This window comes from Malaya genurostris, chromosome 1 (genome assembly GCF_030247185.1).
Source record: "Malaya genurostris strain Urasoe2022 chromosome 1, Malgen_1.1, whole genome shotgun sequence".
Lineage (NCBI taxonomy): Eukaryota > Metazoa > Arthropoda > Insecta > Diptera > Culicidae > Malaya > Malaya genurostris.
In genome coordinates this window covers 3,707,235-3,732,361 of record NC_080570.1, presented here as the reverse complement: position 1 = coordinate 3,732,361, position 25,127 = coordinate 3,707,235, and the positions used below count along the sequence as shown (strand labels likewise).

Below are 25,127 nucleotides of genomic sequence, written 5' to 3'. Positions count from 1 at the left end.
AGAAAAAAGTAGCTGAAAAAACTTGAATCTAGGAACTAGAAACTTGAAACTAGAAAATTAGATATAGAAAGTAAATCAAGTATATACAGAAAGAAAAAGAGAAGCAGAAGAGTCAAGTGTTGAGAATAAAAGAACAAGAGTCAATGATCACGAGTCAAGAATCAAGAGTCGAACGTCGAGATCCGAAAGCTATGGACCGAGAGATGAAGGCCGAGCGCCGAGAATCGAAATACAAAAGTTGAAAGTAGAAAGCCGAGAGTCAGAGTTAAGAACTGATAGCGAAACCCAAAGCCAAGAGTCAAAAGTCAAAAGTTAAGACTTGTAAGTTAAGTCGTAAGTCGAGACTGGATAATCGAAAGTAGAGCTGATGTTAAGAGTAAAGAGCTGAAAACCGAGAATCGAAAGTTAAAAGTCAATTCGAGAGTCGAATGTCAAGAGTTTAGAGTCGAGAGTGGAGAAACAAAAGTCGAATGTCGAGTCGGAAGCTGCGCCAAGAGTTGAGAATCAAGAGTCTATGCTGGAGAATTCGAAATTCTGGATTGAAAATAATACAAAGACAATTGACAATGCATCTGACAAATGATTGAAGAACACAAACTTAAAACTCTAACCATATTATTTACAGGTTTTGATAAAACGATAAACATCCCTCAATGACAGGAAATAATCTTCTGATTTTTGTGCAATCATAATACCCAATTGGTTTGAGTTCTTTAATTTATAACATAAAAAAATTATGATCTGGCAAGCAGTTGGTTCTTGCGGTACCGAATTTTTCGTACACACATACACATTTGTTAAAGGCAGTTTTTATGTGAATTTTTTTTTATCTACATTGTAACTAACAGCAAGTAACGGTTTTTTTTACTGCAGACCACAATCGATTTTATCGTTTTTTTTTATTCTATTGGGGAGGTTTTCCTTCTCATCGCATTTCGAACGTAAGAAACGTCACGAAGAAAGTTAATCAATTTATCCAATAAAGCAAAATCGTTCAAAAATCTCCGACAATTTCCTTCAATTGCAGCACATCGGAATGTTTGTTTGTGGTAGCGGCTGCAATCACGTACTCCGCCAATCGACTGGACTGTCAACTGAGGGACTTTGGTTTCGTTCCGACACTGGTCCTCTGTGGTGGTGGTTATTTCTAATGTGACTTGGTCACATTCGATCATGACCCCATCCACACGCAAACATGTTCCGGATAAGCTCGGAAAGTCGATGAAAAGAATTCAATTTACTCGGTTTGTCCAGAATGTTTCATAAAAGAATCTGCTGCTGACCCGCTGCTCATTTTCCCTTGGCTCTCTCTCTTTCTCTTTCTCTCAGCGATTCAATTTATTCCTCTTACGTACTGCTACAGAAACTACCGACTAGAGTTCCGCTCTGGTGTGATAATGACGACGATGATTGGGGTAATTCATTTCAATTCGTTCGTGTAGAGCAACTATTGTGCTGCCGAGCCGAGAAATGGAAGGTAGGAAGGTGGAATCTGTTTGTTGCTCTAATTCGTTTAAATTAGACAACATCTCGGTGGTGCTGATTGATTCAAATCACACACTCCGGAGCTGAATGATTGCTCTGGGAGTGCAACAAAAACAGGAAGATTCTTTTTTTCATAGACATCAGTAAAAATTCCAATGCCTGTGCCATGCCAGCTGCATCTTTCCCGAGCCCGTTTGCATTCAACCCATAAAACCCTCGACTCGGTAGAGTGCAGTTTTACGCATCCATCAAAATGCACTTTTTAATTATCTTATTTATAGAATTAAGAGATGCAGTTTGCTGTTGACTGCGCACTCGACATTCCCGGTTTCCGACGCCAAACCAAGAGCACATACATTTCGAACATTTGCCCTCTCCCCCCAGATCGCCCACCAGCTCTCGTCTTGATACCATAATTTATGTCACTTTAATGAGTGTCATAACGCGCGCTTTATGGAGGAATTTTAGTGCACAGCAAAAGACTCGTGCGCTCGCGCTTTCGTGTTGCATCGGAGTAGTTGGTGTCTCTGTTAGCTGCTACTCAATTGCCATTAGTTGCAATTAAACGTTTTATTTTATTAGGCGTCTTCGTCGCTGTCTTCGGCGTTCTTCGGGTTTGCAGAGGATCGGGAACTAGTGCGACACGATTTGTAGTCCGGGCGGGGGAGTGAGTGTAAATATCTTTATATATTTTTCTTTATTTCTAATAAGTCTGAGCTGTTGTGATTAGCGAGACAGAATACGACTTGATCCGCCGTTGGCCTCGTCTGGAAGCACTGAAGCGCAAGACGGTCTCGAACGAACGAACTAACGAACGTCCTGTCAAAACAAATCTTGGTTCGAGTGGCAAGCTGACATCCATTCACGACGGTCTCGGGTGTGGTTTAGCGCTAATCTTGCTGAGTATTTTAGTATTTCAGGTTTTTCACTGTATTCTTCTTCTGAGTGGCTACTTCAATTTGAGTATATGTTACTCCATTTTAAAGCCTCTTTGTTGATTACCCGACTGTCGCTCTCTCTTTCTGACCGGTTTGTTTATTCTGTTCACGGTACCTTAATTGATTTGACTATGCCGTGTCTTATGCCATCATGTTCTTGATTTCAAAAGTTGTTTGCGTGGGACTGATCATTCTCCGGCTGTGATACGATTTTCATATTCCAATAAATCTATTCTTAATGTCGAAAATGAAGGTCTAATGTAATAACGCGTTATTTACTAAAGTAACTTAAGCTTGAACCAGTCACCGTCTCGACTCTCGACTCTTGACGCTTGATTCATGATTCTCGACTCGGCTCACAACTCTTGGCTCTCAACTCTTGGCTCTCAGCTCTCGACTCGACATTCGACTCTCGGTTCTTCTCTGGCGTCTCTTAACTCTAAACTTTTGAATTTGACTTTCGGGCCTAGCAAAGAGAACTCGATTTTTTAGTTCAAATTTAACTTCATTCATCAACGTAATCTCCATCAAGAACAACGCACAATCATTTCAGGTCTGCAAACAGCCAGTAGTCGCTGGGAGCCAAATCTAGCGAATCCGGTGGATGTGGGAGCAATTCGAAGTTCAATTCATGTAGTTTTGCCATTGTTTTGATTTTTCAGCCTTTCAGCCTTCAGCCTTCAAACGCTCCAATAACGCTATATAATGTTCACTGTTAATAGTATTTCATTTCTAAAGATAGTCGATAAATATTACATCACGCACATCCTGAAATACCGAGCCCATATGCTTTCCAGTAGATTGTTGTACTTTCGTGTGCTTTGGATGAGGTTCACCAGTTGTTGTCCTTTCAGATGACGATCGTTTTGATTCCGGAGTGAAGTGATGAATCCATGTTTCATCCTTTGTCTCATATCGACGCAACAATTCCGGTTTGTTACGTTTTAACATGGCCAAACACTGCTCAGAATCATCAACACGTTCTCTCTTTTTGGTTAACAGTAAGCAAACGAGGCACCCACTTTGAACAGAGCCTTCTCGTAGTCAAATACTCATGCATTATAAAACACGAGATGGTTCATTTGATATTTATACGATGTCAGCTGACCGCAATAAAACTAGCGCCATCTATGTGTTAAGCCCGGGAATTTTCAGCCCATGTGTTACTCTCAACTCAATTCTCGATTTTCCATCCTCGACGACTCTTGACTCTCAACTCTCGATTCGACTATCGGTTCGACTCTCGATTCACAACTCTTGACCTTTGATTTTTGATTCTTGATTCTCGATTCTCGATTCTCGATTCTCGATTCTCGATTCACGATTCTCAATCCTCGATTCTCGATTCTCAGTTCTCAATTCTTAATTCTTAATTCTTAATTCGTAATTCGTAATTCTTGTTTCTTGACTCTTGACTCTTGACTCTTGATTCTAGATTCTAGATTCTAGATTCTTGATTTTTGATTCTTGATTCTTGATTCTTGATTCTTGATTCTTGATTCTTGATTCTTGATTCTTGATTCTTGATTCTTGATTCTTGATTCTTGATTCTTGATTCTTGATTCTTGATTCTTGATTCTTGATTCTTGATTCTTGATTCTTGATTCTTGATTCTTGATTCTTGATTCTTGATTCTTGATTCTTGATTCTTGATTCTTGATTCTTGATTCTTGATTCTTGATTCTTGATTCTTGATCCTTGATTCTTGATTCTTGATTCTTGATTCTTGATTCTTGATTCTTGATTCTTGATTCTTGATTCTTGATTCTTGATTCTTGATTCGTGATTCGTGATTCTTGATTCTTGATTCGTGATTCTTGATTCTTGATTCTTGATTCTTGATTCTTGATTCTTGATTCTTGATTCTTGATTCTTGATTCTTGATTCTTGATTCTTGATTCTTGATTCTTGATTCTTGATTCTTGATTCTTGATTCTTGATTCTTGATTCTTGATTCTTGATTCTTGATTCTTGATTCTTGATTCTTGATTCTTGATTCTTGATTCTTGATTCTTGATTCTTGATTCTTGATTCTTGATTCTTGATTCTTGATTCTTGATTCTTGATTCTTGATTCTTGATTCTTGATTCTTGATTCTTGATTCTTGATTCTTGATTCTTGATTCTTGATTCTTGATTCTTGATTCTTGATTCTTGATTCTTGATTCTTGATTCTTGATTCTTGATTCTTGATTCTTGATTCTTGATTCTTGATTCTTGATTCTTGATTCTTGATTCTTGATTCTTGATTCTTGATTCTTGATTCTTGATTCTTGATTCTTGATTCTTGATTCTTGATTCTTGATTCTTGATTCTTGATTCTTGATTCTTGATTCTTGATTCTTGATTCTTGATTCTTGATTCTTGATTCTTGATTCTTGATTCTTGATTCTTGATTCTTGATTCTTGATTCTTGATTCTTGATTCTTGATTCTTGATTCTTGATTCTTGATTCTTGATTCTTGATTCTTGATTCTTGATTCTTGATTCTTGATTCTTGATTCTTGATTCTTGATTCTTGATTCTTGATTCTTGATTCTTGATTCTTGATTCTTGATTCTTGATTCTTGATTCTTGATTCTTGATTCTTGATTCTTGATTCTTGATTCTTGATTCTTGATTCTTGATTCTTGATTCTTGATTCTTGATTCTTGATTCTTGATTCTTGATTCTTGATTCTTGATTCTTGATTCTTGATTCTTGATTCTTGATTCTTGATTCTTGATTCTTGATTCTTGATTCTTGATTCTTGATTCTTGATTCTTGATTCTTGATTCTTGATTCTTGATTCTTGATTCTTGATTCTTGATTCTTGATTCTTGATTCTTGATTCTTGATTCTTGATTCTTGATTCTTGATTCTTGATTCTTGATTCTTGATTCTTGATTCTTGATTCTTGATTCTTGATTCTTGATTCTTGATTCTTGATTCTTGATTCTTGATTCTTGATTCTTGATTCTTGATTCTTGATTCTTGATTCTTGATTCTTGATTCTTGATTCTTGATTCTTGATTCTTGATTCTTGATTCTTGATTCTTGATTCTTGATTCTTGATTCTTGATTCTTGATTCTTGATTCTTGATTCTTGATTCTTGATTCTTGATTCTTGATTCTTGATTCTTGATTCTTGATTCTTGATTCTTGATTCTTGATTCTTGATTCTTGATTCTTGATTCTTGATTCTTGATTCTTGATTCTTGATTCTTGATTCTTGATTCTTGATTCTTGATTCTTGATTCTTGATTCTTGATTCTTGATTCTTGATTCTTGATTCTTGATTCTTGATTCTTGATTCTTGATTCTTGATTCTTGATTCTTGATTCTTGATTCTTGATTCTTGATTCTTGATTCTTGATTCTTGATTCTTGATTCTTGATTCTTGATTCTTGATTCTTGATTCTTGATTCTTGATTCTTGATTCTTGATTCTTAATTCTTAATTCTTGATTCTTGATACATGATTCTTGAAAAATTGTCGGGTAGGGGTCGGGTACGGATAAAAGTTATTTATTTTCATTTTTTTCAATGCCTACCCGACCATCTCTATTCAGTATGAATGACGTTTACATACTGCATGAAAAGCAGAGGTCCTAGATGAGAGCCTTGAGGCCAGAGATGGCATTTCACCAGAGTTATACACGCTAGAGTCAGATTTTTGCCACACCGAGGATGAAAAAAACGAAGCACCGCACAAAGAGGAAAGCGCACTTCTTCTCAGTGTCGAATAGACAGCATTTGAGTGTGCGCTTGTGGTTAAAGCAGCTGGCGCGAGTGAAACACATTCTCTTCGCATGAATCGCTCACACGCGCTCTCGTCTAAATACACCCAAGTGACCACTGGCGCGTGATGTTGAGCGAACACTTCTGTGAACTTCAATTAATAGAGAGTAGATCTGGCCTTGCTATGAAAAATTTGCAAAAAAAACCGAAAATTTTACGATAAATTGTTTTATTTTGCTGATTTTGCGTGTCCACGCTTCATCTACGAAAACCATACAGCAGAGTGCTCACCGGCGTGTACACCTCTGTGAAAGTATCTGCATCCTCCTCAGAGAATTTATTAGCTAATGCTCTAGCACTTTAGTGCGATTCAGTGGAAGAGGTAAAAGGAAATAAACAAACGCACTCATGATGCGTGCACACTTTACACAACAGTGATGTATAAATGTGAAAGAGAAGAGCTCTCGTTGAAGTTGTTAGTGCGAGGGGAGAAATTTTGCTTGCTCTTCGTCACACAGAGGAGATAGACATCTCTGCTTGAGGCACGCACTGGGGATGTTACATTTATTGATTCAGACAGAATATTATGAAGCGAACTACTTGTACACGTTTCTTTGAATATGATTCGAGCCATTGTAGTCGCCTGTGTTCTATGCAGTGATGCCAACTCTACAGATTTGTCCGTAGTTCTACGGATTTATCTCGTTTTTTGGAATCTACGGATGAATCAAAATCTACGGACTTAGCATTACTTTCACAGAAATCTTCAGATTTCGCAATGTTTCTCTAGATATAAAATATATAAATAATCATTCTTATAATTTATTTTACATGCCCTCATGTCTACGGGATTGACTTCAGGAAAAAATAGCATCACTGGACTTCTGGATATTTCTGTAGTTTTTATGATAGTAATTGTATATCGATACGATCGAAAGCTATGATAAAGTCGGTGTATAGAGTTTTCTATTTGGTTGTCAGAATCCATTGCATTCAGAGTGTCATATATTCAAATTTTTTGTAGTTGGTTTGTTATTTCATTTTTATGTTGTTAGAAAAGCTTTTTGTTTTAAAGAATTTAGGATAGCTTGAAATAATGGTTATTCCATGGTAGTTTCGAATATAAGGTTTCGATTTTGATTTGAAAATCGATTCACGAAAAGATGATTCCCATGTTACAGGAGAGATGCGTTTCTGTAGTGACACACGATTTACAGTAATGAGATTTGAATAAATTTTTTCCTTAGTTGATTTTAAAATTGCAAAATTTTTGTTGTCTTTGTCAAATCACGAATGCGCGGTATCACAATCATAGTATCGACCGGCAATTATCATATAATCATCATTTAGTTTACTGAGTATTATTCAGGAAAGTTGTTTACAATTCCTTGGTTTGTTCTCAATTAAAATGCGTATCTGTATTTTTTTTCGGTTCTTCCTGCATCTAGGAGGTATTTTCGATTCTTTCTTATCCCAATTGATGGAATAGGGAACAATTGGGAATTTATGATTAAAAGAACCTTTAGAAGGCAAAACTATCGAAACAAGTGCATTCAGAAGCATCTAATAGCCATCATACGGTACCACGGAGGCGAGATGCATTTTTGGTCGAATTTGGCATCCTGCCACTACACGTGTCCAATGTTAATCTCGCACGGAGACAATCGATGTTTTTTGTCCAAAAGGATTTAGATCCTACACGATTAAGTATTCAGTGATTATTTTCAAATGTCCCATAGTCCCATGTCAAAACTTTTTTACAATCCATCTGGTTGTATGACTTCAACCAATCCAAATCCGATCAGCCGATCCGTTTCCATGCTGTCAAAGGTGACTACGGACTTAGCATTACTTTCACAGAAATCTTCAGATTTCGCAATGTTTCTCTAGATATAAAATATATAAATAATCATTCTTATAATTTATTTTACATGCCCTCATGTCTACGGGATTGACTTCAGGAAAAAATAGCATCACTGGACTTCTGGATATTTCTGTAGTTTTTATGATAGTAATTGTATATCGATACGATCGAAAGCTATGATAAAGTCGGTGTATAGAGTTTTCTATTTGGTTGTCAGAATCCATTGCATTCAGAGTGTCATATATTCAAATTTTTTGTAGTTGGTTTGTTATTTCATTTTTATGTTGTAAGAAAAGCTTTTTGTTTTAAAGAATTTAGGATAGCTTGAAATAATGGTTATTCCATGGTAGTTTCGAATATAAGGTTTCGATTTTGATTTGAAAATCGATTCACGAAAAGATGATTCCCATGTTACAGGAGAGATGCGTTTCTGTAGTGACACACGATTTACAGTAATGAGATTTGAATAAATTTTTTCCTTAGTTGATTTTAAAATTGCAAAATTTTTGTTGTCTTTGTCAAATCACGAATGCGCGGTATCACAATCATAGTATCGACCGGCAATTATCATATAATCATCATTTAGTTTACTGAGTATTATTCAGGAAAGTTGTTTACAATTCCTTGGTTTGTTCTCAATTAAAATGCGTATCTGTATTTTTTTTCGGTTCTTCCTGCATCTAGGAGGTATTTTCGATTCTTTCTTATCCCAATTGATGGAATAGGGAACAATTGGGAATTTATGATTAAAAGAACCTTTAGAAGGCAAAACTATCGAAACAAGTGCATTCAGAAGCATCTAATAGCCATCATACGGTACCACGGAGGCGAGATGCATTTTTGGTCGAATTTGGCATCCTGCCACTACACGTGTCCAATGTTAATCTCGCACGGAGACAATCGATGTTTTTTGTCCAAAAGGATTTAGATCCTACACGATTAAGTATTCAGTGATTATTTTCAAATGTCCCATAGTCCCATGTCAAAACTTTTTTACAATCCATCTGGTTGTATGACTTCAACCAATCCAAATCCGATCAGCCGATCCGTTTCCATGCTGTCAAAGGTGAAAAACATTTCGGCCGTAGGTAGCAGATAGCAGTGCCGGGAACCGTTACCCTTTAACTACGGAGAGCAAACCGCACCGACCCGGGTAACACAAAGTGCTTAGTGACGTGAGAGGATGTCGTCTATTTTTGTGTGATACATGTTTTCAATACTCACGTCATTTTTCTACTCCATCTGTACCACACCGTAGCGACAGAGCAGTGGCAACCGGGCGGTTGTCGAACGTCAAACGAGAGACGAGGTTTGCTTTCAGGTGGATTGCCAATGGCCAGGAGAAGGTAGTAGAAATATGAACTGACAATAAACGGGCAAACAGAACCATGAAGATGAAGATAGCACTCTCCAGATCCTACCCCTGACTCGCAGCAGAACGCGCCACGCGGTCTCTTTATTGTATTATTCCAACGAAAAAGGTCACCAAACCGCACTCTCCATTTCTGATCCATTCAAAGGCGAAGAACGGGTTTGGGATCGAAAAGGGTCAATAGGAGGGGGGTAAGAGATGTGGAGGCTACTAATGGATTTGTATTTATAAGCAATCCACATGTAATATGTGGAATGTTTGCGGCTTTTCCATGCATTTCGATTTTTTTCTCCAGCATCACGTTCGTTGCTCGCCGAGGTTGCAGAGATGTTGGAATGTTTCCTTCTTATGTGATCTGTACTCACCGATAAACGAGACCAGTTTTAGCCATCGGGCTTCGAATTGTTTTTATTTTTTTTTTTCACCCGATGGATGATTTACACTTAATCAAATCAAAAGAAAAATGACTATAAACAGTTCATGGCACTCAATCCCGAAAGGCGCGGTAACCTACCTCGAAGCGAGTATATTTTTACAGTTAATACGACAACACAGTGTACTCTAAATCGACTTTAATCGGCTTAAGTGGTGTGTGAAAAAGGTTTAACGAAGAGTCGCATTCCCGGACTTGATGGTGTGCACGCAGTGACGGACAGAACCGCGATGTTTTTGTTATTTGTTTATTCAGTCCAGGGCAGCACGTCGTCTCGTGTCGTCTTGTCAAGCATCCGGACCGGCGACAGATGGTAATACCGATCGAGGCATGAGAATCTAGGCCCCGTTCCGTGTCTGACACTTATTTGAAACGGATATCATTTGGGCAATTTATTCCGACAAAATATTTGCAGGAAATTTTTAAACGAAACGTAGCAATGTGAAAATTTTGCAATAGTATTAAAAAAATAACCGACTTATCGAATTAAAAAAATGATTTATTACGCAATTATTACGGCAAATTTATTACGGGAGACCGTGGTTAAGTCGGCCAAGTTATCTATACCGTTGTGTAGCTTCAACTTTTAGCTACAATTTCTAATGTTGTGACTTGGAAAAACAGTTTACAAGTAATAAACCAGTTCTTCCTCGTCGGTATGTGACAATGGATGACATATGGATCCATCACATCACTCCGGAATCAAAGCGATCATCATCAAAATTCTGTCCAGAGTCACAACAGTCGGCTGGTATTTGGGTTGAACATAGTATAATCATCTTCGATTTTCTTAAGAATGGTGAAACAATCAATAACGAATACTACATAGCGTTTTTAGATCATTTGAATGCAAAAATCAATGAAAAAAACCATATGTCGAAGAAAGAAATATTGTTTTTACAGGACAGCACATCGATTCACAAGTCGATGGAAATGATGACTAAATGATGATGATGATGATGATGATGATGGTCTCACCTCATACCCCTACTAAGGTGTTAATATATCAGGTATAAAATCTTCTTCGAAAGAACGAGTGACAACAAAATAATATTCAAATATTTCAGATTTTCTATCCAGGGTTAATCAAGTTCTTCAAATTACTAATCAAATCTTCCGATCAATGTCAAGAGTCAAATTTGATACACCGAATGCTAAAGCTTTTCGATAATAAGAGAACATATCACGTTCCAGTCGTGTTCACTTTTCAAATAGTGCGAGTCTCAAGCGTTTGTAGACTGCTCATTATTTTTAACTATCAAACTTAATAAAAATCTATCACCATCATAGAGACTTAATACATCTTACCATAGTAAATAAAACCAAACAAAAACAATTTTCCTAATAAGGAAAAAGATATCAAATAGTACTAAATATATAGAGATCTGCTGACATAAATTACATTATATAAAAATTGAACGAATCGAACACCCCATCAACCGTATAGTCTGAATCTGGCTCCCAGTGATTACTGACTATTCGTTGATCTGTTTAAAAAAAAAAGACTTTGCAATCAACTCGCGTACATAGAAAGCGAAGCACTCCATATGGCAAATTGATTGATGAATATGAACTTAGTGAGGCACATCTAAGTTTGTACAAAATTAACGAAGGGATTGTAGCTAGTAAGTTATGATAATTAGGAATTTGTTGCTCAATTTATTTTCGATTTTTTAAGTTCATTAATTAAGAAAAAATAAAGCAAAATTGAGCAAAAAATTCAAAACTACTGTAACTAATTAGCAACTAATACGCAACAAATAATTCATCGGGTTTCGATTTGCTTTCAAGTTCATTTCGGAGGAATGTTTCGTTAAGTTCCAAAAAATTAAAAAAAATGAGAATCAAATTCAAAACTACCGTTAATAATTAGCAACTAATTAGTAACAAATCATTTTCCTATTTTCGTTATCAACGGCGATAGGTGCCTTGCTAAGTTTGTGTTCATAATTGATTGCCATGTGGAGTGCTATACATAAAAGAATGGCTCCACAAGCGTCTTTTCCCACTTTTAAGGCGACAAAAAATGGTCCTACGCATTTGTGGTCGGATTTGGCCTCGTACTCGCAAGATATTTTGGAGTGTTTCAACGGTAATGAGGTTAACTTCATGCCGAATGACTTCAATCTCCCGAACGCATCAAAACTGCCGCTACATAAACAGTACTGGGCTATCATGAAGCAAGAAATCATTCCAAGGGAGTAAAATCGAAGGAAGATATGAGGAAAAAATGGTCTAAACGCCTTATGAATTGTGTTAAGATGGAGAATCATAAATTTGGATATGATATTGAAATCGAACAAAACGAGCAAGGAAAAAGTTAAATAATATCTTTGGTTTGATTCCCTGGAAGTTTGGAGATGATCGATTGAATGGGTGATTTTCAGGCTGAAAATTTCAGGTCTCATCAAACTGAATAGAACCGTAAATGGCAGTCGTTGTTGCTGGCAGCGGATCCGAAGTCGCTATTCACAGTGATTGCATGTATTTTCTATACAAGAAAGACCCAATACAAGAAAAAAAACATAATGAAGCTATTCTCCAGCATGACATTACTCAACCTCACATTAGAAAACTATTCATGAATTTATAATCCGCACCCGCTGTATTCCCCGAACGTATGACAATCTGACTACCAAACAACAAGCAATGTTTTTACGAAATGGTGAACGGATTCTAAAGCTGAGTCTTTTCTCAACGGTATTAGCACACTGCCAGGCCAGAATGGCAAAAGTAGTAGCTCGCAAAGGTCAGTAATTTGAATGTTAAATATTAAATATCAAAGAGTAACCGTTACCGGCAGCAAAAACTAGCTTCGAAGCTAAAAGTCGTCCACCAATATCTAATAGAAGCTTCATGTTTGAGTGCCACATCGAATTTTCATCTGCGAAACCTTACCTTGACCCTTGAAATCGACCTTTTCTTTTTTTTTTCTTTTGAAAGGATATTGAATTTCTGTGAAAAAAACGACCTTCGCAAGTAACCTCGGAAATCCTTAGTGTTACATACCATTCGACTCAGCTCGACGAATTTGAAAAATCAATTCTTTTGCAGCTCAATTCTCTCAGAGATGGCTGAACCGATTTCCACAATTTTTTTCTCGATGGTGACTCAGCTAATTTCGATAAATTTAGGCTTATTTATAAGCTGTGTGGTCATTGATCAAGGTTGTGAGGGTTATAGTGAACACTTCCGCTTCAGCTGTAATCGACAAGTCTCAAAGCCTCTCAGAGATGCCTGAATCGATTTTCGATAGACCCAAATTCGATTGAAAGCTGCTATTAGGTTGTTCGATAAGCTCACAATACTTCTGGACGAGGATAGAATCTTGTGAATTATGAATGAAATGCCCCGTCGTCGTGTTCCATCAGGACAACGTTCGGCCACATACGTCGTCTGAAACTGCGGGAATTTGATTGTATAGTTTTTGTGATTTCAACATTTAGTTCGAAGAATCAGGCACAGAGTGATAAAAATCTCTATTTTGGGATTGTTTTGGCGGCACAATTTTTTTTTGTTAAAATCAAGCTAATGGGATTGATTTGCTTCCATATGGCCCAAAACTGTCAACAACTGGACCGTTTAATGCCTTAATTTAATGATTGATGTTCGAAATGTCCAGAACTGGCCTATAGCCGTATAATTGTCGTGTTCCATTAGGACAACGCTTGGCCACACCTGTCTATAGTGACTCGTCAGATACTTCGGGAAGTTTTGATAGGTGCTAGACAAAAGTGATACCAATCTCTTTTTTTTTGCATTACAAAACTTCCTTAGTGACATCAAGGGAAGACTGAAAATCAAGCTAATCGTCTACTGAATCCAAGACATCTATAAGATTGGCTTCTCTCTAAATTGCAACAAATTATAGAACATAGGGGTGCATTTTTTACCCGAATCGAACAACACGTGAAACTGAAGCCTTGAATCTAAATATTCGCTCTCAGCGTTTTAAAGTCATTCTTCTAATCAGTTACAACCGTGACTGCCCCAAGGAAAAGTTATTCTGGCATTCAATAGCGACCTCACCCGTCAAATACTCTTGATCACCTAGTGTTTTCCCCAGTGTCATAAATCTCAGCATGGCTTGCATAGTGCAATAACTGAATTATTTGAAAAAAAAAGTTGAACGTAATTGAAAATACAATAGGTGTCACATTCTTGGATCTAAAACTGGTTCTCGACACGTTGGATCCCGGAATGCTATGACAATAACGAACGTTCCACAGGGTAGTTACGTAGGACATATATCATTTGTTCTATATAATAACGACATTTAGAATTCGTTGAGCAGTTTGTGGTTTTCAGTCGGGTTATTTGCTCCTTAGCTCAACTGTTTGGCATCGCTATGCCCATTGTCATTTTTCAAAACAAATAATTATTTGATTGAAACATTCTTCCCGAAAGTATGAACATTCATTACATGGATCAAAACAAAAAAACACATCGTAATCCATTGACTGCAGCGTCCGTAATCTGTCTCTCTCATCCTACCGGGGTTCAACCGAAAGCATCTGGATTCCATTTAAAAGCATAACATCATAAAACTCATCCGGTTCGCCCCCCCGCTCCCGATTGTATGTTGTTCCCTTGATCCCAGTTTATTTCCACCACTTGTCTAGTCGAATATCTCCCGCACGCATAAATAAAGGTTTGACAGATTAATTTAAATACTGCACCGAGTGAGACAGAGGATGAGAATAATGAAAAGAAACAGTAAGCCAATATTCAAATGAGGACTCCGGGAAACAACTCCGAGAGGCATACGTTGTTCGTTCAAATCGAACTTGCCGAGGTGTTGTGATGAATTCTTTTCTTCTGCATCTCTGGAAGGAAGAAAAAACAAAAAACAGGAAGAGGAATCCATCGGGGAGGCACATTCAAATTGGATTTTCTGATACGTACCGACAGGCGGAAGAAAAGGGTCGATGTGGAAACAAATGAAGCTGTTTGCTTCTGGTTTTCTACATACCTCCGTTCCTGTTGTTTGCCGCTTGTTGTAGGTGGTTCCGGATTTTTTTCTCTGTTTTGTCATTCATTTTCGAAAGGATGTGAGTTTGAAATATGGAAAGTTATCGATTATTTGAGTTTGGGTTCCAAAACGAAATTAGTGTCACTGGAAATAACCCAATTCTGAGTGGACATGTGACCAGAGGATTGCTTCTAGAAATGACAGCCATTTGTTGTGTGTGTGTTCTACTTAGAGTCGGTATTTTGATTGCGTTTTTTTTCCGAGAGGGAGTGCAAACAACGTTTCAAGTGACAGCTGTATCGGAATAGTGCCAAAGAAAAGAACCACTCTTTCGGTATGAAGACAGGATAATGGTTTGTTCTGTCAATATAATTACGGGGATTGTATGGTTATTTGCGGAAGCGATTGCGAGCTCCAGCCAGTAGTGAGCTCCTGAGGAAGGCTTACGGACTCAAGTCACGTGTCTCATCTCATCGCATCAAGAGTAAAAATAGGAAACCTTGATCCGAGGGCGTCTTCAGTCATGTAGCTCATAGCTCAACTTTAATGCAAAACACTTGATGAGAAGACGGTGGAACACGTTTTCCACCCAGTGCCGAAGGAAGAAACAAACTCCGCTCCAGAAAGTACGTGGTCGAAGAAAGTTATAGCGCTGTTCTGCGGGAAAGTTTGACTTAGGTACGGATGCTGTATGTGTGTATTGGTGCGAATGGCAAGCGAAAAAACCAATAAAAAGTTTTCGTGCACGGTATTTCCGGTTGTACTGCGGGAAAAATTTCTAGGAAGGCAATACTAAAATCGGCACGGTCGATGAAAGCTAGGCTCGTAAACATTTTGATTAATTGTTGATGATTCATCTAGTCGGTCTGTGCCAAGTCAAGAACGCATCAAGGATCCGGGCTTTGTAGGCCCCGTAGGTCAAACGAACCATCGATGCAAGATGAAACGCTACTCTCAATCACCTGACCGGTCAGGTCGTCAGATCTGTTTGCGATGTGTGCGTGTGTGCGTCGGTTCTTTGGTGGCTCTGATGTCGACTGCAAGAATTTCATGAACGGAACGCCCTGGGGCTATGCAGGAATCGTACTGACACAGTTTATTAGTGATTAAGCTTTATCAACTCAGCTGTCGAACGAATCGTTTCTCGTTGCAGTGTAGACAGAACAGGTTGAAATTGACTTTTACTTTCACTGGAGAGTGGCGTGGAAGGGGGGGAGTGTGTTTGTTCGACTCAGGATATTGGATTGACAGACTGCACTGAACACTTGATATGGGTTTCTTCTGGTGGTGGAATTATGCTGGTACTGATAGCACCCAGGTAAAATAGGCGGTTGCAACATTTTGAGTTTCAAAATGGTTTATTTTGTTGTCCAGATTATAGAAGGTTCAACCTTGGAGGGATTCTCTTCTTCGATTCAGGCGTAAATTTTCAACAAGTCGTTTTGAACTCTATAACTTTTTTTAAATAATATTTTGAGGCTCTGAAAGGGGCCTTTTTACCGTGAAAACTTTTCTTTAGTATAATCTACATCTACAGCGATACAGTTGACCCATCGGTCCTCTAACATTTTGATGCTCTTTGAAAAAAAAAAAATATTTGTCAAGGTCTTCGAAACAGGCTTCCGTTTCTGCAATGGCCTCAGCATTCGACGAAAAATTTTTTCCCTGGAAAAACTTTCAGATTTGTAAATAGATGATAGTCGCTGAGGGCCAGATCTGGAGAATACGGGGGATGGTGCACCAATCCTTACCGCAAATCATTCAATTTCACCGTTGCGTTTTACGCATGCATGCGTTGGTGCGTGCTTGATAAAAACTGAAACCCATCTAACACGATCAGCTGTTTTTCAAACACTAGTGGATAGATTATAATGAAATTGGTTACTGGGCCATCTAGAGGCTTGTTCTAAAAAAAAAAAAGAACGAACGGTTCAAACGCATCGGTTGCGTTCGGTGTCGATCATCTATGATGATTTGGCTTTAGCAGCTCATATACATCACACTTAGCTGATCCCACCAATTGTTGAATCAGAGATGCTCGGTTTATTTGCTGCTGGTATTGATCGGTTATTGCTAGCTGTAGAAGACTTCTAGGTTGCTTAAATGCGAAGCTTTTCGAAGCGAGCAAATTTCTTCTAGAATTGACATTTATTGAGCTGACTCTCGTAGATTACAGGCGATTTACAAGGGTGCCAATGTAAAGGGGAATAGGATTAGAATCGGATCGGATTGAAGGTCGTACACACGCTTTTTTGTGACTGTGTCTTCAGCAAAAATTAGAATAAAAAACATCAAAAGTGGTCATGTTCGACACTACTCTACTGCAAAAAAAAACGCGTAAGTCAGACTCACAAATATAGAACCACTAGATGTAATGTCACATAGTATTATAAGCAAATTCCGACACAAAACCGATGCAATCTTCAATTGAATCAATACGCAATTTTTTAGTTAGTAAGTTAGTATATAAGTTCCTTTTCCCCATTACACAATACAAGTAGGTTTACAATTTTCCCTAGACAAAAATCACAGAATTACGGAAGCAAATGGTATTTTAAAAATAAAAACCTTCTTTAATCCACCTGGTGGTGTAATGATGCCTTTCTCATATTAATTATATTTTCAAAAATATCGCTAGAAGATGCTGTCAAGAATTTTTTTTCAATCTAGAATAAAATAAACTTTTCAATTTTGTAAACAGTTATGTCAAGTTGATAAAAATTTTTCTTTATTTTGCATCGTTGCACTGAATGATTAAACCCACTTTACCCTATAGATCTAGAACCGGAAGTTGGACCAGGATGAAGTTAAACAGCAACCTATGAGACTATAGAAACTTTTATTTGAGACTATGTTTATGGAAATCGATCAAATTGAGTGAGTCTCGTTTTAGAGTTTCTGACCACTTTTGCATCGTCGCTCTAACTGACGGCGTGCAATTTTAAACACACTTTACCCTATGAAAGCATTTAATAGCAACCTATAGGACCATTAGATTTTTTGTTTTATGAGTGTCATTATTTGGCACATACTCACACACATACATAACACATGGATCAATAAGTCCCGAGACTAAAGCAGAGATGGCGCTCGTAGTAAACCAGTAACAACGTCTTTCTAGAGTACTAACCTTTGCTTGAAACGGGTCAAAATTTTAAGTCGATCCGACCAGAAATAGCTGAGTTATCGAGGTTGGAATAAAGTCGTTTTGTAGTTTGTTTAAAAAATTAAAAAAAAACCGAGTTTCGTGTTTTGATAAAACATTGTTTTTAATGGGTAAAAACACCGTGCAAGCGAAACAATGGATTGAAAAATGTTATCCGGACTCTTGTCCATCAAAAGCAACGATTTGTTGGTGGTTCGCCGAGTTTAAACGTGGTCGTACCGACACAAATGACGCGGCACGCTCAGGTAGACCTGTGGAAGCCGTTACACCGGAAAATGTGAGTGAAGTGACAAAAATTATAATGAAAGATCGTAAGATGAAGCTCCGTGAGATTGCTGAGATGACACAGATATCATATGGAAGTGTATTTACTATCCTTCGTGAAAAATTGAGCAAGAAAAAGGTTTTTTCCAAGTGGGTACCGCGATTGCTTTCGATGGAACAAAATGCACCCTGCCACAAGTCGATGAAAACAATGGCGAAATTGAACGCATTGGGCTTTGATCTGCTTCCCCACCCCCCATACTCGCCAGATTTAGCCCCCAGTGACTACTGGCTCTTTGCTGATCTTAAAAAAATGCTCCAGAGAGAAAGATTTGGCTCAAATGAGGAGGTCATCGCTGAAACTGAAGCTTATTTTGAAGCGAAAGATAAATTTTTTATAAACATGGTATTGAAAAATTGGAAAAACGTTGGAACCATTGTATCACCCTAAAAGGTGATTATGTTGATGAATAAAAAAAATTTTTGCAGGTCGTCAAATGGTGAGATAACTAAGTCGTCACAAGTCCCTATCTCATGCCTCCCCGAGCGTCTATGATGACATTTGGTCAATAGAACGGCGTCGACTGGGTGCTATCGCCTTCTGCGTTAGTAGCAGAATGAGAGGGTGCGAAATGGCTTGTAGGTTGAAGCCCATCCTAAAGTGCAGTGTTTATCATAGTATATTACAACATATAATTGTGTTGTTTATTACATCATGTATTATTATTATTATTTTTATTAGAAGAGCGTAACTTACACTGCGATATTACCTGTTATATTGTATCATAGCATATTATTTCATATATTATCGTCTTACACTATTTTATGTTATTATATACTATGTTGTATGGTATTATACTGCATTGCGTTATATCATATTATATTGTATTATATTTTATTATATTATATAATATTATATTATATTGTATTCTATTGTATTGTGTTATATTGTATTGCATTATGTTGTATTATATTATATTATATTATAGGGTTTATTATTAGTAGTACTACGTATCTCTGCGCAAAATATAAATTTGTTTTCCTTATAAGTTATCATTTTTAAAGTAACTTTCAACTAAATGTCAAGGTCGTCACAAGCTGAGCTTCATGCCTACACGTGTGTCTGTGGTGACAAATGGTCGATGGAATGCGTTGATGGCAGAATGAGAGGATGAGAAATGACATATAAATTCAAGTAATATAATATCATAGCATATCGCAACATATCATTTTATTTATTCTATTATTTATTATACAATTCATTGTACTATATTATATTGTTTTTTATTGTTATTTTCATTATTATATTTATTGTTATTATTATTAATTTGTCATCAATAATAATAACATATATTATTTTTATAGATGTGGATATTATTATTATTATTAGAAGAGAAATATTCTACTTCCTGCAGTATTGCCAAGATAAGAGCATAACTTACACTACATTAACTGTTATTTTATATCATTGTATTATATTATATTGAATTAAAATATATTATATTATGTTATGTTATATTATATTATTTTGTAATCTATTATATCATTTTATGTTATATTAATTTCATTACACTATGTTTCATTGTATGTATTGCACGGAGGCGTAAAGGGGAGGGAGCATCAGGGCATCGGACGAATTGATGACTGGACGAGGGATTGTGGATAGCCAGCCCAAGTCACTTGAAGGAAACTTGTTTCCTTCTGAAGGTTTGAAATGAGTCTGACGCGCCCTTCTCAAACAAACCATCAGGCGGGTTCAAGCATGTATAGCGATATGCTTCATCCATGCACTGGATATTATGGTTGGAAGAGCATCTTTTATTCCCGCGGAATACGAGTAAGTGACTCTACTTACGTATCCGCCCAACCCTTTTTGTTCGCTTTTCGGTAACAGCTATAGTAAGAAGGTGAGTGGATGAGTCATATCGGGGCTACTGTAAGTCTACCCGCATCCACTGGCAAGTCCTTGAACTGATGGTGGCTTCACTTCACATCACATCACATCACATGAATAAAAAAAATTCTTGCAAAAAAAATGTTGTTTCCATTGTTCGTTATCGTGATTTTGTGATAATACTAACAAGTAGGTACAAATTGAATAACAGGTTTACAAATTTACATATTTTTGACCTGAAAAATATAGATTTAAATGTGGCAACCCTGTACGCTGAGCAAAGCCGCACGTGCCGACGCGTACCAGTTTTGCATCGTCATTTTGAATGACGATTTGAATGTTTCAACACTCATCGCCCTATAATTACGGAACCGGAAGTCGAATCAGGATGACATTTCGCAGTATATTTAAAGACAATGAGAGCTTTAATTTGAATCATGATTCGTGAAAATCGGTTTAACCGTTGCTAAGAAATCGAAGTGAGTTCCGCTTTTGGAACTATTCTTCACTATTATGGGTTCTTTCGGAAGCGGAAACCGGGCACTAATAGTCCCAAAGTGGTTTTAGATATTCACTAACTAACAAGATCTGCCAAATAGATGAATTTAGCAGTAAATTTTACATGAAATTGAAAATTTTCACTGTTCGCACCTTAATTTCGAAACGGATCTGGATCAACTTTTCGGGAACTTTTAGAAAAATTTTAAGACCTTTTATTTGCTTCTTAGTTTGTGAAAATCGGTTCAGAAAGTTCCGAGAAAATTAAGTGCGCATATTTTCATAAATTTGCACATATTGCCTTGTAATTCCGAAACCGGAAGTCGGATCCAAATGAAATTCAGGAAAATTGTATGAGGTCATAAGACCTTTCTTTTGAATCCAAGTTTGTGAAAATCGGTTCAGCCATTTCTGAGAAACGCGTGGGACTATTTTTTTCTTTTTTTTTTGTGCATATCACCTTGTAATTCCGGAACCGGAAGTCGGATCGGGAAAAAATTTAACAGCTGTCTATGGGAAAAATACTTACATTTTATATTGCCAAACTCGTTACCGTAACATAATTCGCTATTCGAGTGATTCCTCAATCTTGAAAAGATCATCCACAGTACTGGATGATGGAATGGAAGTGAATAAGGTGTCCAGTGAAAGCTTTACCGTTGTAAGAGTTGTGTTTCGCAATATACGATTAAAAAAATATACTCTTCTAAACATAACACAGTAGCAGTTTCTGCTTCTCCGTTAAACACTTGTAAGATGAACAATATTTTGACAGTAGATTTTTAAGGACCACGCTAAGTTTTGCAGTACTAATACTAGTTAGAGTACATAGTATTCGACTTTGAATTTAAAAAACCGCGTACGAAAAACGATAAAGCGGATAGCTTGTATCTTTCTGACAATAAAGAATTTTGAAAGGATTGAGCCTTCATTATTGTACTGAAAGCGATCACGGCTAAAAATACGGTGAAACGAGATCGCGAGATCCACCGATATCCAGCCAATATCAGAAGACATTGTAAATTATTAACATCGTTAAAAAACAACACGAAAAACAAAGGTCCCACATTGCAGCCTTGTGTAACAGTTGACTTTTCCGAGAAATTCGTTGTTGTCGATCGATTTTCATCTTCTGAAACATTTTTTCATTGGCATTCTGTAAAACTTGTGTGAATTTTTCATGCAATGCTCGAATCATAACTACTGCTTCTCAAACAAAAAAATTGATTTCCGTAGGAGTTTCTGTACTTTTTCTCACGTACAGTTGAGCATCATTAATTATAAAACTGGCACAAAAAAAAAACGAATATTTACGGAAAGAGTTTCGCACAATTCAGCAACTTTTATTTTCTCCCCGGCATGCACCATTCGATTACTCAATGCAGCAGCTTAGCACTGCGGTAACCAATCGGTTCGGTTGTCACACTAATTGAACATATCGAACCGACAGCAGCAGTTATTTGCCCGATAAAACTCAACCAAATTAAACTGCCATGAAGAACCGTTGCCGGATTGGAAAGTCATCCCCGTTTTGGGGAAAGGACTAACTAACGCACAGTCGGCAGAAACAAACTTTTTCCGAATGTGACACCGAGGAAGGGTCGGTCCCGGGGCTTCGACGTTCGTTGACAGCGCTGCCGTGTGAGTGAGGAGAAGTTGGTCTTCGATCGCCCAGAGAAAACTGGAATGTCGGTGAAAAAAAAACTTTTCACAACAGGCGAACGAACGGCTTGGTAATGGCAAAATATTATCAGCCGGATTACAGTGAAAATGTTTGTTGTTTGAGGCGGGAAATGGAATGAAGAATGGCAACCTCGGAAGGATATCGTTTTTCGTTGCCACTAACCACCGAACAGGAACATCCGCGGTTGGAGAAAGTTCGACGAATTTTTACTTCTAATTGAAAGCCGAAAACTCGAGATAATATAACTCTATCGGACCAAACAAAAAATCTGTGACTTGGTTCCGGTTGCTTCAACATACCAAAATAACTTTTCCCATTTTTATTTGTTTATCCAGTTTTGGTACCGAACCAATTTCACCCGTATGTTCGAAACATCTATCTCTTCGACTAATGGAAACAACAGATGTTGAACCGACGGCAGAACATGCTTGTGGGAGCTTGTATTTTTGTTGTTGTTGTTGGTCAAACAACAACAACAAAAAATCCGACTGCCATGTTCGGAAGCGACGGATTTTTATTTTAGAAACTGACGATGCACGATGGTACTGCCGAGTTTCATCACTTGAAACAAGGACATAGGCTGTAGTGATCAACTCACCTGGTGGACAAACGCATTCTGCTCCTTCCAGCGGTTGGACCGCTGCTTGGCGAACCGTCCGCGACAGTTTCAGGGCCGAAACGTCGCGACGTATCCTCGGTAGTTCGGCAATCTGGAGCGAAATTTTACGCACCGTATCGGCGACGCTTTCCTCCTGCTCATCACGACCCCACACTCGGGAACTGCCGGTTCTATATACATCTCGGATCTGGGCCTCTAACAGACTTAGGCGTTCTTCGATACTAACTAGGCTAAATAATCTATCCTCTAGATATGATTGGCGTATGTTGGAGTAAATGGTAGCACCCAGAGATATGATGCATAGCAGGTAGAATGAATAGTTGATCACACTGCTGGCAGACGAGGAGGGGGCCAGTTTAACCGGAAAACCACTTTCGAGACTATTTCCGCTTGCCTTGCGGCCGCCGTGACCGTGAGTTTTCCTCGTTGGGCTCCTTCGCTGAACTTTAGATCCTGCCGTCGCTGTTGTTGTTGTTGTTGCTGATGTTGCACTGGTCAATCTCTTGCTGACGTCCTGCGGGTCGGTTCCGGCAATCGGATCCGACTGCCGCTGCTTCGATGGAATGTCAGAAAATGTTTCCATGTCGCATCGGCTTCCACTTCCTACAATTCACAGCTACCGCACATGACTTCACTCTCTACACTCTCACTCACTGTACACCGGCACTTTCATCATCCGGCCGCATCTGTCGCATCTTTCCAACTCCTCAATCACTTTGAAATAGATTTATGTATTCCCGCTTTTATATGTTTTCACTTAATTCCTCTTGCAAAAAAAAAAACTGCCAGGCAAAACTTCCTCTCCGACAAATTTTCCTACACTTTCATCCACTGCTTGCAGAAAAGGGAAAAACTTCTCCGTTCCCTAAAAAGAATAATCAATTTTATTTGACACTTTCTTTGCTATGTGAAACTTTGGAAATTCCGACACTTTGCCCACTTGTTCCCATAAAAGTCGAATCTAATGAATCAAATCAATTCCCACTTCCGGACATTCCGAGAAATACACAATTTTACCGAGCCCCACTTGACGGAAGAAATCCACCGAAAGCCGCCTACTATGCCGAAATTCATTCGAACCGAACCCCCATCAACGCGTTTAATTGATAGAACCTTTTTCTTCGGTGTTGCACCAGAAACAATAAAAGCAAAGAAATTTGGCCGATGATTTGGTCACCCGTCAAAGCCAAAGTCCTAACCCCCTTGGAGGCCAGAGATAGAGAGAAAGAGATCCGATCCGTTCCGCTCGCTGACACCGACTGAACCTGCTTCTGCTGTTGGTTCGGTCGATTGGTCCAGCAGCAGCAGCAGCAGCAGCGGTAGCCGAATCCGGAGGATGCATCCGAAAATCCTAGGCACTCGCACGCGCTCGTGAGTGTCGGTGATGATTTCACGCTTCAGTCGAAACATTTATCACCAGCCAACCAACCTGGGCTGGGAAAACGAATCCCGAGTTTCGCGGCAGAGGGCGCGGGTGTGCCAGGTAAACAACTTGTCTCATTTGTAGGTTAATAATTTTAGCCACACTGACACATATGCGCCCCCGGTTTCTGCCGGTCGGGAGACGTTTCAGAGTGCATAAACACTGCACAACCCAGCGTAATAATCGCGATTCGAGCAATTCACGGACAACCTAACATAAACCAACCTCACGAAACCAGCGACGACGAAAGACTGATTTCGGGTTTTGCGACCGAACTCCGCCGATACGGAGGGAGGGGAGAGCCGTTCCGAGGTCCGTATTTTCTCTGTTTATGATTCCGGTTGTGGATGCCGTGGGTGGACGGGGACGGTATCCTGCATGTTTGAACATGCGGATCGCGTCGAGAGAGAGATAGAGAGCGAGCAAATCTCAATGAATACCCGTGCTTCTCTCTTGCGTGAGTGTCGCGCTGAGCGATGGTTGCTTCGATCCAGTATAACAGTTTCGGATGAAGCAGATTCTCGGTGCAATGGTGAGCGGCATTCGAACAGATTTAGTTGCTGCAGGTGTGGAAATCGAAGACACCATTCGAGAAAAATTGTTTTACTTCTGTCTTTCTATTAAAATTAAAATTTTAAAATGTGAAAATATTTATTTTATTAAAATAGTGACAAAAGAGAATCCGTTTGACATTGCAGATATTGATGCTTGAAAATAACAAATATTTTACTTGGGCATTTCTGCCAATTCAATTGACAAACAGCAAATTCAATTTGAAAAACCAGTTTTAAATGGAC

General features: G+C 38.2%; 1 protein-coding gene across 11 annotated transcripts in view; it reads right to left on the bottom strand.

Moving 5' to 3' along the window:
- The window catches only part of LOC131430090 (collagen alpha chain CG42342), a 252,292-nt gene extending 227,660 nt beyond the window's left edge, over positions 1–24,632 (bottom strand). For 6 of the 11 annotated variants that reach the window (XM_058594752.1, XM_058594805.1, XM_058594813.1 and 3 more), the window contains exon 1: positions 22,887–24,184. In XM_058594752.1, the coding sequence (XP_058450735.1) occupies positions 22,887–23,490 (604 nt within the window). In that variant the 5' untranslated portion in view covers positions 23,491–24,184. Of the gene's footprint in view, positions 1–22,886; positions 24,197–24,555 lie in introns of those variants that run through there. The other 5 variants (XM_058594798.1, XM_058594781.1, XM_058594763.1 and 2 more) reach the window with 5 other exon arrangements.
- Positions 24,633–25,127: the final 495 nt, after the last annotated feature.